General features: G+C 47.2%; 1 protein-coding gene across 1 annotated transcript in view; it reads left to right on the top strand.

The window, feature by feature from the left end:
- Positions 1 to 3,220: 3,220 nt before the first annotated feature.
- The window catches only part of LOC142774343 (sodium-dependent glucose transporter 1A-like), a 29,033-nt gene continuing 13,768 nt past the window's right edge, over positions 3,221 to 18,485 (top strand). The window contains exons 1-3 of the mRNA XM_075874733.1: positions 3,221 to 3,391; positions 5,561 to 5,717; positions 11,386 to 11,561. Of these exons, the coding sequence (XP_075730848.1) occupies positions 3,221 to 3,391; positions 5,561 to 5,717; positions 11,386 to 11,561 (504 nt within the window). The remainder of the gene's footprint in view (positions 3,392 to 5,560; positions 5,718 to 11,385; positions 11,562 to 18,485) is intronic.

The raw sequence follows: 18,485 nt of genomic DNA, 5'->3' as shown, positions 1-18,485 counted from the left end.
ACTCGTGGCTTCGCAATGCTCCCACCCCCTCCCCTACACATCGGTATTGCGGTATGCACAAAACAAACGCAAGCTTATGGCATTGCAAGAAAAACTCCAAAAAATACTGGAAAAGTACGGTGCATACTAAAATTGGGAAAGCTACAAATACAGCATATTTCAGAATTGTGCAATGCAAGACACACACACACACACACACACACACACACACACACACACACACACACACACACACACACACACACACACACACACACACACACACACACACACACACACACACACACACACACACACACACACACACACACACACACACACACACAATAATGGTAACGCTGGTGCCTTGATAATTCTTCGATATATCAGAAATACGTAGATACTGACACAAGTCTTGCGAGATGTATCGCGATACAAGTACAAGATACTCAAAGAATATCTAACGTATACATACTATCTAAGGTACTCGTATCTGGGATACTGCCCAGCCCTGCCTAGTGTTGGTGGTCGCTGAGGCGAATGGAGGGAATGGTTGGTCAATTATAAACGCTATTTCTGATGCAGTTCGTTCTAGCCTCTATGGTCTGGCAACCTTGACTATCGAGCCGAACGTCGTTAGTGTGGAAATCCCTCTGACCCGCAGCCTACTAAGCAGGACTTAATGTTCGCGAGTTTTGAGAAGACGCCTGTGGTAACACAGCAGATGTGTCTGGCCGGAGAGAAATTTAGGCCGCCTGACGAAACCGCAAAGCAGGGCGGGTATCTCGGAGCCGGTATAGCTGACCAGTGTTGTCATTTCTCACAAATCGTTTGTGGCATTCTCAGATGCATCGGGGATGTAGTTTCTGGCGCTGTGAAAAACTTTCACTTCTGCCATTTAGTGTATGTTTTGAGAAAGCACTCATTGAAGAAATTGTGGCTAAGAGACGGCGTCAAGATTTTTAAGCGATTCACAATATCTTCATGTGATCAATTAGTGCCATACATTGGGAATAAACAGAGATACCTGCAAAATGCTAGACATGGTGACACGCTGTCGCAAGGCAGGAAACAATAATTGTAAAAGATGGCTGCTAGGAACATGAAGTATTGAATCGTCAGTCGATGGTATCATTGAAAAGACAGACATTTGCACCCAAGCTGCTCAACAACTAGTGCTTTATCAGATACACATGTGGTATTCATGATATATACACGTTTACGCAGATGGCTCAAGCATCGCAACCTCTTCAACATCAGCATTTATTCCACAGCTCAACATTCACATATCATTTAAATCATGTCGCGCGATGACATCTACAACAGCTGAGCTCTTCGCTATTCTGTATGCTATCAAGTTTATAAACTCGGCAGCAGACGGGAGAAAATGGATACTTTTCAGCAATTCAGAGGCCACATTATTATCACTCTCCAGTACAAACACGACTTTAATTAGTGATGATATCACATACGAAACACTTAAAAAGCTCACCAAAGCAAGCCAGCCGCAACCTTCTTCTAAATTATCTGGCAAGTTGATTTCTCTCAGACGACTGACTAGTACACCATGTTCGGCACTATTATACGCTTTTGTAATGTCCAGGGCAACTGGAGCTGCATACTGCCATTGACATCGCCCCAGATGAGTGCGACTCTCTGTGTCAATATGCGCTTGCTTTATGGAACATCCCTGCCTGAATACAATTTGACATGGGTGAAAAATCATTTCTCGGTCTACAAATTTATCTTCTATTACCTTACCAAAATTGGAGGTTAGTGTAATCGGCCTGATATTGTCGAAAACGTAGCCTTCACTTGGTTTTTTAAGAACAGGTATGATTTTCGCGATTTTCCATTCAGGTGGAATCCAAGCTTCTCTTTTCGAATAATTTATTACATTACATCCTCTCGTGGCTCATTTAATAAAATTTTCAACATTGCTGAAGTGACTTCATCCGGGCCTACAGCCACCGTCGGAAGTTTCCTTATAACCTCTCATACTTCCTCCATCGATATTTCGCTAAAACTGTCACCTGATCGTGAGATTGCTGAAGGGGGATAAACATTAGCCAATGTTTGTTTGTTTGCTTGTTTGTCTGTCCCTTCTATCCTGGCGCAAACCAACATGGAGGATCGGCCATGAAACGAATGGTGCCTTGCTATTTAAAAGGAAACGTTCATAATTTCGGAATGTTAAGTTTTTAATGAATATGCTTGATTTTGATAATTGTTTTAACGATGAACTTAGCACTCAATTTTTCTCGTCTTCTGAAGGAAATCGCAAACGGCTTCGCAAACTTCCTATGGCTGAAACCCAGCATGGTAGTCCCAAAGAAAAGAAGAACCGGAAGGGATAAATTTAATCACAACCTTCGAAGCGGTTCGTCTAGAAGCCTTTTCCTCTGATCGGTGAATAATCTGCACGTCAGAAAGAAATGCTCAAGAGATTCACACTCATTGCAATGGAGGAATAGAGGTGACTGTACAAGACCAGACCTTTGTAGGTAAAAATTTAGTGGGGGTACTCAGCATTGTATTTTGATAAGTGCGATCTCGGTCCTTCTGGAGGAACACCATCGATTCTTCCAACAACAATTGAGGTGAGGGAACGCATAAACTGACAACGTAGACTTAGACTTCTTTCTTCTCCGCCATCGTACGCAGCTTCAAAGTGACCAATTCCCCTGCTGGGTCTGAGCCTAGTATGAGCCGAAAAGTAAAGATTCTGAGTAGAGGTAGAGATCAGATGCCAAGGAAGCTGCTAGTATCATACCATATCAAGAAGAGATGGCGTACGTGCGTCGGTGACACATCGGCGAGGCTTTTGGAATCAGAAACTGCATATCTAGATAATTTTTTGTGCGAAGTGAAATCGTGTTCGATTATGCATTTACTTGCGCGCGCATGCTTACGTCTTTCAGAACATATTTGCTGGCCAAGCATCAAATTAAGATGAATGTTGCTCCCGTCCTTACTCCTTGCTCTTGCGAATGTCTTGCTCTTGCGCTCGAAATTTTCCCGCCAGCTGTGCATCATGTCGCCCGATTTCACGTTTTGTTAAGCCATGTTCTTCTACGCTATAAAACAAAACAAGTTGTTAGTCGGCAGAATTCCCTCTTGTGTTTGCACGTTTTATCTCTTTGACATCCGGAATCATATAATCATATTTTATAAATAAAAAAAATCACTTGCTAGTAATCGTCCTTGCAGCGATACAGTTGCGCCACCATGAATAGCCATCATGGCAGTGGGTATGAGCCACACTCTGCCACAGTGTGAACACAGCGGGTCTGGTGCAGCGGGGGCCTCCGCCATGGCCGAGCCCCGCGATCAAGAAGCAGATAACGAAGAGCGGCCCAAGATCACCCACGAGCCGGAGGCCGAGGTCAAGGCCACCCAGACCACGCCGCGCGTAAGTCACACGAGCACGAATAGGCAACAACGCTGAAGAAAATGCAGGGCCACACTCTTATGCGAATGTTCGGCATTTCTACCGTTGCACTCTTGAAATGGGAACTTGTCGGCCAGTTGGTTGAACGCATCGTATAGGGGCAACAGAGTGAAATACCGGGGCAGTAAAGGAATGAAATACAACCAAACGGAGCGCATGAGGGCCGTGACTTACAGTGAGGGGGAATGAATGCGTTCTGACATTCGTCGAAATTTCTTAATGCTATAACTTGTCGGGTGATACTAAAGTACTTACACACTTTCACATCGACCACGAGTTGCCGAAGTCTGCCGTTCTAAACTATACAATAGAGACCCCCGAAGAAATTCCCAGTTGTGACCTTGGTAGCGCTGTTCTATGTGTGGTTGGCGGGTGCCGTTATGCACGCCTAGTTTGTCTTAAGGTGGCGTACGCATCGAGTCACACTACACGGTCGTATGTGTGCCTTTACTGTTTACACTGTTTACTGTACGGTTTGTTACATTCTGTTCTTTCACGATATGTTTAGAACATGGCCTCCGGAATGCGTTGGCTAATCTCGGAGGCCATGAACAAAATCAGGGCCACCTTCACAATTCCTGTTGGAGCTATGGGATTTACCTTTATAGCATGGATGATGCACATAAGTTCACGTGAACGATAAAACAATGGTATTGAGGCAGACGACGGCCCTGTGAAGCAAGATCTCATATTTGAACTTGTGCCAGTTGTATTGTGTATCTAACAAATATATATCATTCATAAAACATGGATACAATATTGAGAGCTAACAGATAGGAAATCCAAGGAAAGCATAGCACATGTCGCCCGGAGCAGTCATAATATAAGAGTGAGGAAATCAAGGCAGACGAAAAGACGATTTGCCGCTGGCAGTGATCGAACCCCAGACCTTTGGATGACACGTTCGACGCTCTACCAATCGAGCTTCAACAATGGCTATCCCCCGTCGGAAAATGACTGGCACCATAGATCGATTGGTAAGAGCATTGGACGCGCTAAAGGTGTGCTGACGTGGTTTGAAGACACCGGAAAAGGGACGTTTTTTGTTTCTTTTCTTCGATATGGAATGTTAACGTGCCCGAAATTGTGAAGCCCACTAAAATGTACGAAATATTTGCTTTGATGTTAAGGTTTCCGTCGCTGAGCATCGGCAAGTTAGCCCCATCGCAATAAACATTATCCGGACGAGTCGACACAGTTTCACTTAGTTTGCCTATTTTACGTCCTGCATGCAGTCTATATAACAGAAATCATAGTAGGTTTCACTGACAATGCACTCAGCGTCGTTTACTTGTACCATGAGCAGATGACAGTTCTAGTGCTAGTACGTCGAGAATTTCTGTCTTCCCGTGACGGCACACTGTCATAACACGTCACGGATAAAACGCCCCCTCGATATAGAAACGGAAAAATTCTTTTTAATGTAGCGCTATGCTAAAATATGTGCGTTGCATTTTCACTCCCCACAATACTTTTTTGAGGGTTCTAGAAACTCGTTCACGTGTTTAGAGCCACAATTCCAAATTGTTTAAAATGTGTCAGTACTCCTTTAAGTAGAAACGAGACCGCAAAACTGAGGTTAATAAAGGAATACTGGCACGAACTTTAAACATTTTCGGATTTTCGCTCCGAACAAAACGACGGGTGTCAAGAACACTAAAGAGTGTGTCACTTGAGAATGCATTGAATACACTTTTGATACCACTACCTTAAAACATCAAGTTCAGTGGCGTGAGGATAGCTTCTCAGTGATATCCTTCAACCCCCCGCCTTCTTCTGTTTCCCAGCCACGGCAGAGAAAACACAAACGAAGTCAAGGGGCCACCGACACTAATTTGATGTCACCCGTAAACTTTTTTACGTGCTGCAGGGAACAAGATATACGTACAAATAACAACACGAGACTACACAAGCGCGAATCTTTCTTCGTCGATTGAGTTTCCTCATAGCGCGCAGGCAGTGTGCGCTATGTACAACCATCTGACCCCTATACCTTGGATCTTATCGGTGTTCCTTGCACCGCGCATTAGAGCAAAATGCTGCACTTCAATCAGCTGCTACCTGATTAGGGTGGTCGAATTCTTCCGAATTCTTCGTGGCACATTGTTGCATGGTAGTGCATGTCTACAGGTGAGCACTACATCCAGCGCCGCCGAGGAGGAGTCGCCGCCCGCTGAGCAGAGGGCGTCATTCGCACCGCTGCCCCCGACGGCGGCCGTGGCAGTGGTGCCGCGGCGTTCTCCACCGCGGACGCCGACGTTGACGACGCCCCCTGGCCTGACGAAAGGTGCGTGCGTCTGGTGAATGGAGGCAAGCGGAATATTGTACAGCGTGAACCTCGATGCATTCGCCTATGCTCCGTTTCGTGCATCAGATGAAAGGCTACGGAAGCTAACGCTACTTCTTGCGTTAGATTCACTCGCAGCGTGGCGAAATCTTTTTAAATGCGAAGCGTTTCTTAGCGAACATCTCTGGTTTTGAGCGTATCTATCTATCTATCTATCTATCTATCTATCTATCTATCTATCTATCTATCTATCTATCTATCTATCTATCTATCTATCTATCTATCTATCTATCTATCTATCTATCTATCTATCTATCTATCTATCTATCTATCTATCTATCTATCTATCTGTCTGTCTGTCTGTCTGTCTGTCTGTCTGTCTGTCTGTCTGTCTGTCTGTCTGTCTGTCTGTCTGTCTGTCTGTCTGTCTGTCTGTCTGTCTGTCTGTCTGTCTGTCTGTCTGTCTGTCTGTCTGTCTGTCTGTCTGTCTGTCTGTCTGTCTGTCTGTCTGTCTGTCTGTCTGTCTGTCTGTCTGTCTGTCTGTCTGTCTGTCTGTCTGTCTATCTATCTATCTATCTATCTATCTATCTATCTATCTATCTATCTATCTATCTATCTATCTACCTACCTACCTACCTACCTACCTACCTACCTACCTACCTACCTACCTACCTACCTACCTACCTACCTACCTACCTACCTACCTACCTACCTACCTACCTACCTACCTACCTACCTACCTACCTACCTACCCCCCTACCTACCTACCTACCTACTTACCTATCTATCTATCTATCTATCTATCTATCTATCTATCTATCTATCTATCTATCTATCTATCTATCTATCTATCTATCTATCTATCTATCTGTCTATCTATCTATCTATCTATCTATCTATCTATCTATCTATCTATCTATCTATCTATCTATCTATCTATCTATCTATCTATCTATCTATCTATCTATCTGTCTGTCTGTCTGTCTGTCTGTCTGTCTGTCTGTCTGTCTGTCTGTCTGTCTGTCTGTCTGTCTGTCTGTCTGTCTGTCTGCCTACGACTTTTAGCTCTCCTAGCCATTTTAATAATGGTATCAATACCAAAATTGGTATGGCATAACATGACTACATGACGAGCATAACTGACCAATCACAACATGAAAATCATGATATGTATGTCATGAATGTCTTAATTTACATTTAATGGTGTTGCTGCTCTTGCGATGATGATTTCGTTCCCATGACATATTGCAAATTTGGTATGGTTTGACGTGACTGCATGGCGAACACAAGCTACAGACCCTAACATGAAAATCATGACATGCGTGTCGTGTAACAACATGACTACGTGCCACATTCATGCGCTCGTGGCCGTTTCGCTATCTTCGCATCTACCGAATTTAGTATTACGGGACGTGAATGGATGACGAAGGTTTGTGACTGATGCAAACATGATAATCATGAATCTATGCGTGTGATGTAACAACACGACTACATGCTACGCTCATGATGCGCTCGCGGCTGTTTCGCTAGCTTCACTTATACCAAATTTGGTATTAGGAGACGTGAACGGATGGCGAAGGTATGTGACTAGTGCAAACATGATAATCACCAGGTGTGTGTCACGTAACAACATGGCTGCATGCCACGCTCATGATGCACTCACGGTTGTTTCGCTAGCTTCACATATACCAAGTTTAGTATTACGGGACGTGAATGGATGACGAAGGTATGTGACTGGTTCAAACATGATAATCATGATATGCGTACATGCAACAACATGACATGCTAAGCTCATGATGCGCTCGCGGCCATTTCGCTACCTCTACATATACCAAATTCGGTATAACGTGAACAGACGACAAAGGTAAATGACACGTCCACGTATGACAATCATGGCATGCGGTTCACGTAAAATTTGACTACATGATACGCTCATAGCACGTTCGCGGTCGTTTCGCTAGCTCCACTCATACAAATTTGGTATCAGGTGAAGTGAATAGGAGAAAAAGAAAAAAATGACACGTCCAAACAAGATAATCGTGGCGCGGAAGTCATGTCCGGCATATTTTATCTCCGCCTCGTAACGTTGTACTGATTTTAAAGTGACAGATCAACCTTTCTCATTCGTGTCGCATATAGTCGATTCCTACTGTACGGGGGATCTGGCAATTTTTGATGCTGTATTGTGTTTTTCTTTTTGTTTGCTATGATAATGAATGTGTATTCTTTGTGCCTGCGATATAAGCAAACACCATTATTTGTGCGGTTGTCAATAGGTATTTCCAGGATCGCTGAGCGTATTTGTTTTTCGAAGCATGGCCTGCGGGATTAGATCCGGCAGCTCGCAGCCGGAGGCCCTCACGGAGGCCTCGTTTACAATGACAAAATGCAACCGCGAGACGCGCTGCGTTCTAAATTTCACTGCTACATTTTTTTGCATAACTGCCAGAGTATGGCACGAAACGGAACATAGTGTATTATCGACTTAGTCGGAGCACGATCAGTTACTAGAAAAAATAGCAAGTCATGACGTCATGGAGCTCTTGACCTCTTTGTCGCACCAAAGCCCCCAGCACAGAAAGAAAGTAGACGAAATGTACAATATCAGGACAACTAAACAAGCTTGATAACCCTATCGTGGCGTATGATTGGGCTTAGGTGTGTGACAGCGATGCAGAGAACGCTTACAGGCTTTCCAGGAAAACCTCCTTGCTTTCAGGTGCGTCAGGCGGGCGGCTGCATTTTTATATAATTTAAGGGCTAGCGTGATAAGAGTCTATGAGCGGCCTCCAAGATGTGCATTCAAAAGCGGTTTATTGAGGGAAGCATTTGTTGCATTCAAAGGCATTTTGTCTTTCGCATTTGGGTCGAATTTTGTGAAAGCTTCGTCACGTCAAAATGATGTTGCGGATGAAAGACTGGACACGAGGGGGTTTGTGGCGCTCGCGGAACTTGAGCCAATCAGGGGAGACCGACATGAATGATCCACTAGATGGACGCATTGAGAATCATGCCCTTGTACGTGCATCGACCAAGTTTTGTCGAAGTGTAACTCTCGGGCAGCTATAGGCCTTGTTAGTGCGACATAATTAGAGATGACCGCATTCGACGACACAGTCACTTTGAGTGACGTCTCAATTGCCCAACTACTGAAGCGACTGCTCGTCCGCTTTTCCTCAGCCAGCCAATCAGTGCGTACTGAGAGTGATATCATTGTCGTGCTTCCACTCCACTCACGTTTTCGGAAAATTGCGTCAGTATGCAGCATACGGTAAGGTGGTTCTTCTTCACTACATGCCCGGTTTCAGCTCTCTATAACTGGTAACGAAGGAAGTCTCAGCTTCCCTAACGTCATCGGCCACTTGTTGCCTGTCTCCTTTTTAGTGGATCCGTGGCGTTCTCATGATGGACCGTGGCTACATGACACGCCATGACGACAGGAAATTCCGACCAGCCCCTAAGCTGCTTTGCACCTATAGAATTGCTGCACCGGAAGATCTCTCAGCCATAGAGTTTCCTAAAATTAACTAGAGGGCACTCTGGCGCTGCGATCGTTCAGCGACCATGGGAATGATGGGCAGTACACACATTTGCCTAGTCTTTGTACTTGCGGCTCCATTTATTGCTGGGTTTCGGTTTTGTTTTGAAAGAAAGATTCAACCATTTTGAACATCGTGAGCTGATTTGGAAAGTAAGTCTAAAAAAATAAAATTGTGAAGCGCAACCGCTGAACATTTGCTAATACTTGTTTGTAAGAAAACAGCTCCAAGCCACACGAACACACACGGAGCCAAAAGCAGGCCAGAAGTACGAATATTAGTCAAATGTGTGTACTACCCATCATTCCCATGCTCGCTGAAGCATCGTGCGTTGCAGCTCCCACAGACATTAGTGCCAGAGTTCCCTCTAGTAAGTATTGTAGAAAACTCTATGCTCTCAGCAGAAACTGTGGAGCTAGTCCATACTTTGTATAAAAAAATAGCTTTGTCGCGTAATGCCAGATTGAAGTGCTTTTGACCTGCTGAAGTGCAATGACGAAATAACAGATCGTTGTTAAAAATAATGCATCTGCATGAGAACGCGGTCTCTCGTAAACGAGACTCGAGTTTCAAAGAGGCACGATGTGCAGAGTCTGTCTTCTAGCAGTTCGTATATGTTGGAATAAAGAGATGTGGAGGACATCATAATTGAAATCAAGAAGACGAAATAGAAATGGGCAGGTTACGTGCCGCAGTGACAGCATAACCACTCGTCACTAAGGAAAGCTGAATGAATTCCAAGACACGGCGAATGCGTGAGACGGAGACAGAAAGATAGCTGTGCAAATGAGATCAGAAAGATTGCGGGTACAACAGGGCAGCAGCAAGCACGGGATCTGGTTGATTGGCTGAACATGGGAGATGCCCTTACTCTGCAGTTGGCGTATAGTCAAGCTGATGCTTATGTGAATATATTGTTTTATCGTGCCTGTGGTAAGGTGGATTTGCCATCCACTCTCGGGGCATTAATATTCACTATTAGCTGTTTACAACTCGATAAACAATTACCAGGGTAAATGAGTTTGAACTTGCAGAGCTGGCCTAGCGGTCATGGAGCTCGTCTGCTGACCGGCAGGTCGCGGTATCGAATGCCAGCAGCATTTTAGATAGTGGCGAATGTACTTGAGGCCCATGCGCTTGGATTTAGGCGCACGTGAAAGAAGCGGAGGTGGTGGAAATTTTCGCGAACCTCAAATCACGTCGTCGGTTTGGGACATTAAACTATAACAATTACCAAGCTTGAAACCATGCACAAGCAAGCAATATGGTTGATTTCCCCATGACATGACTACATTTTCCCTCCACCTTCACTAAATGGAAAAAAATCCAGAATTCCAAAACGGACATGGTTGATTTATGCTGACGTAGATGTGAACCCCGCGCATTTACGTTCAAAAACGCCACTATCAACACATGCGCAAGAAGTATTAAGCATCCGACAACGTCCCCTTCCGAAATACGCTCTCGTACTGTCACCTGCCTGCAATGTTTGTAAACATGATCCGACCCCCCCCCCCCCCCCCCCCGGCCAGATCGTGCCACCACGCTATACGGTGTCAGAGTGGTTGGGAGTGCTCCGAGTCAGAGTTTGACGTGCCTAATATGAATTAATGGGCCAGTTGGTAAGCCATGATATTTTAATGAAGCAGCGTACAAAAAGATGCACACACAGAGAAAGGACGCAAACAGTGCTTGTTTTTGCGTCTTTTCTCTGTATTTGCGTATTTTTTGTGCGCTGCTTCATAAAAAGAGTTTGACGCTCCGAAAGAACCAACCGAAGGTAGTCCAAGCGCTCGAATTCTATTGATCGAACACGTGGCCACTTTTCAGAACGCTCCAGAGCGCTTGTAAGCTCCCAAACGAATACGATTGGGGGAATACGATTGGGGATACGTCTGTGTGTTGTCTTCGCGTTCCCGTCTCACTGGTTTCATAATGTCCCTCTAGCCGTTAGCTCAAACCCAGTCTCTGAAATAGCTTGTCTAATGGCCTAAATGAATTTTGTGATGCTTTTGAAATATATTGTACGATTTTTATTTGATCTATATTAACTGATGCTTGTGCTATGTCTCGTCTCTTAAGACAGCAGTGTTTGTAAAAAAAAATAATAATAAAATGTCTAATCGCAGCTATTGCCGCTACGACACAGTCACTGCCTCGGAAGTCGGCCACCATTGCCGACTTCACGATTCCGGCGTCGGAGCTCCACCGCAAGGGGACGCTCGAGTATACGCCGCCGCCCAGGGAGGAAAGGCTGGTCAAGACCGTGCACACATTCTGCATACATCTCAGCTTCTTCGGAATGGCACGCTATCTTGTATCTTTTTGCATTAGCCGTCCAAGTGCTGTCCACGGTGCTTTATAGATCTGTTGGCAAGTAGCTTTCTACAACAGAAAAATTTTTCCCACCCTTCGAGTTATGGCAGCTGCATCGAGAGACATCGCTGCGTGTTCCTGATTGTAAAAGTGGCAGACATCAGCGGACGGCTCTTGTTGTGCCCCTCATCGCTTACACCGCGTTGAGACGACAGACAGCACGAAATCGCTCCCTGGAGCTACTTGAAGGGTTGTTCTCAGCGTAAAAGAATAGTTGAGTGCAATACAAGTGTATATAGATGTATCCAACTGTAGACTGCGCCCACTGCCAGCGACCGCTCTTTCGCCATGGCGTCCGCAGACAACTGAGCCGTCGTCTCCTATACTAAGTCCCAGCCATGGCCAATCTTTGTTTCAGTGCGAAGCTTTGAAAACCTAAAAATATGTTAATTTCACGTGCAGCTGACCAGGCCATACTATCATACGCCTGAATGCAGAATCTTTTACGGCATGCTGCTTGTTGCGTCACGTCTTGCGCGTGCACAGACTTTCAGGCTGCTGGCGTGCTTCTAGGATTGTTACAAAACAAGCGCTCGACCAAATGTGCAAATTATTCACCAGCTTGTTTGTGAATGCGTGCACAAGGATTGATTCACACAACACAGATATATGATCGCGAATTGGGTGCCATGGCCCCTTTATAAACAAGCGTTTCGTAGAGTTACGCAATATGGGATCCAAAACAGTTACTGATAGCCTTAATTCACATAACGTTTAGATTTGTTGCTATCGTATTCGTTGCTTCGCTCCTGCGGTGAAACCAATTTTATTTTGCACGTTTCAGACGTTTGGTGGGCTAACTGACTCAAGATCGACAACTGGTGTAAGATCGACAACATAGTGTTTAAAGAAATATGTATTCGATTCGGTTAAAAATCCTTCAAATGAAATGTGTCAATTATATAGAAAGAAAATGCATCACACTACAGAAAAAAGAAGCAACAACGCTAAGCGTTGAGCGTCGAGTATTCAACTCAATATGCACTTTATCAGAGTGAGAAAGGAACTAGCTAAATCTTGAACATTACACATGAATAACAAGCTTCTTTAATTTCGTTCACGTGGGGTTCTTCAACGAGCACCGAAATCTGAGCACACGTGCCTACAGCATTTCCGCCTCAATTGGAAATGCAGCCACCGCTGCGGGGATTCGATCTCGCGACCTGCGGGTCAGCAGCCGAGTACCTCAGCCACTAGACCACCGCGGCGGGGCAACATCAGGTCAAATCGCCGATAAGAAGTGTACGGGGGTCCCAAATATCACGCATAACGATTTCCAGAAAGAGGAACGCTGTTTCGTGGAGCTCACCTGGCGCATATTGTTCCTAGGATACTGTAGTAGGCACTACTATTTTTTTGCGTGAATGAGCGCAACCCTATTACTCCTAACTTTTTTTCTAGATCGACAAGCAGTCACATAATTATTTAAGTGTCAATGATCCACATGTATGCACCTTAAAATGGCATCTCACTACGCTTTTTTCAGCAACGTGCTCATTGCACGCTCGCATTTGTTTTGGCTAATTAAAAAAATGGCAGCATATCCACGGAGTGAATGATGGAGAGTGGGGCGAAGCATTCGTCGGTCCATTTGTTCTTGCTTCCGTCCGTCCATGCGTCCATCCGCCCGTCCGTGCGTGCGTATGTTCGTGCGTCCGTCCCTACGTTCGTCCATGCATCCGCCCCTGCGTCCGTTCATGCGTCCATCCATGCATCTGTCTGTGTGTCCGTTCGTCCATCTATTCAACCCTCTAAGAACCAACATCTCGCATCTTTTCATCATATATTCCCTATACAGAAGCACCGCCATCCAGCGGAAATTCCAAGGACTAAACGAGAGGTGGCACACGCACAGTTTCTTACGGCTTGCGCTTCGGGTCTACTTCCCACCTTTAACCACCTCGAGTTCATGGTATATACTAGTTCACTGTATTCATGGCACTTCGGCCCAACGCTCGCTAAAACTCTCTAAAACTAAGGAGGCTACACCCAGCGAGTATGACGTAGCAACCCTTTCTTGTCAGATAGTGCTCACTGTACATGCCAATGGCTGCTAATCACCCGCATTCAGGTTCCCCGGGGCTGCGGCCGAGAAGTCGCCGACCCCTGGCGCTCCTGGGAGGATAACGTCGAGGCCAGTATGCACCCCGCCAAAAGAACATTGTTTCGCGTTTGCCGTTCCTGAAGGCGTGGTCTCCGTCGATGAGATCATCGAGTGTCTCGAAGAGTCGACCGGTAGCGAAGGGGTGTTGTTCCTGCAACACCTCGGCGCTTTGAAGTTCTTGGTAGCAAGGCGGACGCACACCCGTCGCGCTCCGCTGCGAATGCCAATTCTGACTGGTCAACGGCCTTGAATCTTCCTGAGCTGCACGGACCCTCTTCCACAAACTTCACCTGAACATTTCGACACCTGGTTCACCAAGGTGGGCTGGTTTTTCATCATTTTAGAGGCCTTTTCTTTGCACCAGCGAGCTAAGCCTAGGCGAGGTTAGGCGAGCCTCCCTGCCTACGGCGCTCGCACGCCAGCTGCGAGATGCCGCAGCAGATTGCCATGGAAGGGGACGACGTCACCCCTGAGGAATTACAAGGAAACGGATGGTTTTCCGTTCTAAAAAGACGGCAAGGATCGCGCGCGAAGTCGCATGCAGCCCGCCAGTCTGGAACGCAACGAAGCGCGACAGCGACGCCTAACGCTACTCTACGACGCGTCGCAGCTGCGAGCCGACTGCCGGCGATGCCACGTAGTCACAATCGAGTCATCGTGCGACCGGGAGGCGGCCTCAACGTGCAAACCTGCAGCCCGCACAGGATTCTCGCCGCACTAACCATGGCAGCTCAGCTAGCGCCGTCGGTAATGGAGGAGGACATTATTTGTCCCAACTCGATGCAAAACATTTTTGTCGTCAGTACGCCTAGTGCTACTAATGCAGCAGCGTACAGTCGAGTAACCGAGATAATTCTCACCGACCAGAGACACTCGGTCACGGCCTACCTCTCACCTGCCGGTATCACGAGCCGAGGAGTGATTCGCGGCGTCTACACTGACTTTGACGACGCCGCACTCAACCGCATGCTAATCCAACCGCGCAACTCAAGCCTACTGGGAGCGCGTCGCATCAAGAACACTGGAACTGTGATTCTGATCTTCAACGGGCTCAAAGTGCCCAACTACGTCTACTGCGGCCAGTTCATCTACCGCTGCACGTTGTACAAGCGCCAAATGGACCCCTGCCATACTTGCGGCCAAGTGGGCCATCGCCAAGACGTGTGCCCCACTCCTTCAACTAAGGTATGCGACCACTGCGGTCACTTACCAACGGACAACCCACACGTGTGCAACCAACCAGTGTGTGCCTTATGCGGCGAAGCACACCGCACGGGCGACCGCGAATGCCGACATCGCTACCAGCTGCCTTACCTGGTGCGCCGTCGTCGTCAGCGCCGTCGCCTACGAAAGCAAGCCCAGCAGCAAACACCCACCCCAGCACCCAGCCCGGTTCCTGCCAAGACCACCGAACCGCAAGGACCTCATCTAGGCCCACGTAATCCTACTCCCACTGACCAGCCTACCTGGGCCGACAAGGTGGCATGCAAAGGTGAGGCCCACGCAGCGCAGCGTCAGGGACACTCGCCACAGCAACCTGACCCAGAACTAGCACAGTTGAAACGCATGTATGCGGAGCAGGCTAAAGAAATCGAATCGCTTAAAGAAGAGCTAGCAAAACAACAGGCGCCCGAATCACGCGAGGGTAGCATTATCAGCGGCCCCGTCTCGATACGCGGCGCTAAGAAACGGGCAGGCCCGACGCTCCAGGCCGAAGAGCAATCTGAATTTGACTGGTTTACAGCCAATATATACGTGATACTAGAGCAGTACCGCGCAGAGACCACGGCCGAGTATAGCGCTTTCAACGCTAAACTAGAGAGCATGCAGAAACAACTTATCGAGTTGGCTGCATGGCCAGCACAAATGGACGCGAGGACTAAGGTGTTGGAGGAGGACCTGGCACGCAGTAAGCGCGCTGGGCTAATACCTAGACCTTAAATTGGCGTCGTCACAATCATTCACAATTTGGCAATGGAACGCGAGTACCCTCCGTACGCGGAGAGGAACGTTACAACAATTCATTGGCTCTATGACCCAACGACCGGCCGTCATTCTCCTGCAGGAAACGCGTATCGACCGATTCGCTCTTCGCGGATACAGAGTCGAGGCCGTCTGTGGGAACAAAGCTCGAGGAATTGCCGCCTGTGTGGCTAAGCCTTATGCTTACACGACACATGCAGTACGCCCAGACCTCAAAATAGAGCATCAGATGATAGAGATCATCCCCAACGCTCACATTAGGCAATCGGCATTCATCCTTAACGTGTACAGTTAACCTTCAGATAGCACAGAAACATTCACCACACTACTAACTAAAGCGACGCAGATAGCACGCAACCATCCCCTCATCATCGCGGGGGACTTCAACGCCCCCCATGTAGAATGGGGTTACAATCGCACAACACAGAAAGGACGCCACTTACAAACACACATCACTTAACACAATCTCATGTTACTTAACGACATCTCTACCCCCACACACATAGGTAACTCAGTGTCACGGGACTCAACCCCTGACCTGACCCTAGTACGCAACGTTTCGAATCCCACATGGGTTAATCTGCAAGCTAACCTCGGTAGCGATCACTTTATCTGTAGCACAACAGTCAATATAGACAGCCTCGAGCCCAGAGACTTTAAAGTAGTAGACTGGAACTTCTTTAGGCAAACATGCAAACAAGACACCAACCATTACTCTTCACTCTTTGAACTCTTTGCGAGACTACAGCGGGACGTAAAACAAGCTACCAAAAAATTTCTACAACACGCAACATAGACCACATGGACAGCCAGCTCGCACATCTCCTGGAGGCTCACAAAAGTCTTCAAGAAAGATGGAGAATGCATAAACTCCATCGTAGGCTACGAAAAAGAATTGCACTGCTCAACCGACAAATCGAAGAGTACAGTCACACACTAGCACGCAATCAGTGGAATGAGGTGTGTAATTCGCTTGACGCACGCATGAGAAAGGGTCTAAAATGGGACCTTCTCAGGCATCTGCTCGGCGACAAGCCCACCAAGTCAGAGCAACGACTAACTCTAGATAGACTGTTACACAAAGCGCGAGGACAGCAACTTACCGACGCGCAGATTTAAGATGCTACAGCAGCCCGGTATCTATGCACAGAACCTACCTCACATGAAGACAATCCACCTTACGCGGGGGCCACAGACGACCCATTTGAGCAGGCTATAACTAGCGCTGAAATACGCGCGGTAATAGCAGAGCTCAATACTAAGTCAGCCCCGGGTCCTGACGGAGTCACCAACAAGCTACTCCGCAACCTGGCTGACCATGACATTGAATCACTAGCCACCGACATGAATGAGCTCTGGGAGCAAGGGAGCGTCCCGCCAGAATGGAGGGCCGCGACCGTCATACTCATTCCCAAGCCGAACAAACCCCTGGAACTCGACTCTCTACGACCCAGCTACCTCACATCTTGTGTGGGTAAGGTCATGGAGCACGTCATTCTCCGTCGAGTCACAAAATATTCAGAGCGAAAGCACCTCTTCCCATTCAATCAAGTAGGGTTCAGGCCGGCTTGGCCACGCAGGACGTACTTCTCATGCTGCAGGAGACGTTACTTAGAGTAAGAAGCAAAGACCTCAGAGCAATTCTAGCTCTTGACTTAGAGAAAGCTTTTGATACCATAAGCCACGCTCATATACTACACGAGATCCAGGAGGCAGGCTTAGGCCGCCGCTTCTACGAATACGTCCGCTCTTTCCTAAGAGCCAGAACGGCCACACTTAAAGTTGGGGATCTCAAGTCACACACCTACAACCTAGGCCCGCGTGGCACCTCGCAAGGGTCGGTGCTCTCACCGTTTCTTTTCAATTTAGCCCTCAGATAACTTTCGCAAAAGCTGAGACACATCGAAGGCGTAGAACACGCGCTCTACGCCGACGATATTACTATTTGGCGTACTGGAGGGAGCGATGGACAAATCGAAGCGAGCCTTCAGGAAGCAGTCACTGCAGTACAAACATTTTTAAAGCCCACGGGCCTCAAAGTATCGGCATCTAAGTCCGAGTTGCTGCTTCTGCAACCACAGTACGGCCGCACCAAAGCCGAACCTACCATACACCTCTCCACAATGGATGGTTCGGTTATCCCGATAGTGTCGTCGGTTTGAATTCTGGGCGTTACCCTACAGGAGAATGGCAAAAACGACTTAACCATCACACATCCCACCAAAAAAGCTGAGGCAGTCATGCACCTCGCCCGACGCGTCGCTAATAGACACGCAGGACTCACAGAAGAAAGCTTACTACGCATCTTTCATGCGTTCTTAATGTGCCACGTTCACTACGTTGCCTGCGCTCACCCGTGGAGCAAAGGCGATGAAACTAAAGTAGACAACCTCATCCGAAAATGCACAAAACGAGTACTTGGTCTACCCATGTCCACAAGCACGCAGCGCCTGCTATCCCTTGGGGTACATAACACGTTCCAAGAAATCATCGGAGCACAAAGAATGTCCCAACTCATACGCCTGTCTTCGACAGCTGCGGGTCAGGAACTCCTCTCACACATAGGTCTTCCTATCCCAACTCAAGTCAACGAACCAGAACCATTACCGCAACACATTCACGCTAAAATCACAGTGCTACCCTTCCCCAGGAACATGCACCCGGTGCACAATCAGGCTCGAAGAGGGGCACGAGCTTAATCCTTACTAAAAGCGGCCAACCTACACGCGACAGACGTGGTTTTCGTAGACGCCGCTAAATACGTGG

This window comes from Rhipicephalus microplus, chromosome 10 (assembly GCF_043290135.1).
Source record: "Rhipicephalus microplus isolate Deutch F79 chromosome 10, USDA_Rmic, whole genome shotgun sequence".
Taxonomy (NCBI): domain Eukaryota; kingdom Metazoa; phylum Arthropoda; class Arachnida; order Ixodida; family Ixodidae; genus Rhipicephalus; species Rhipicephalus microplus.
This window is presented reverse-complemented; position numbering and strand designations above follow the sequence as displayed.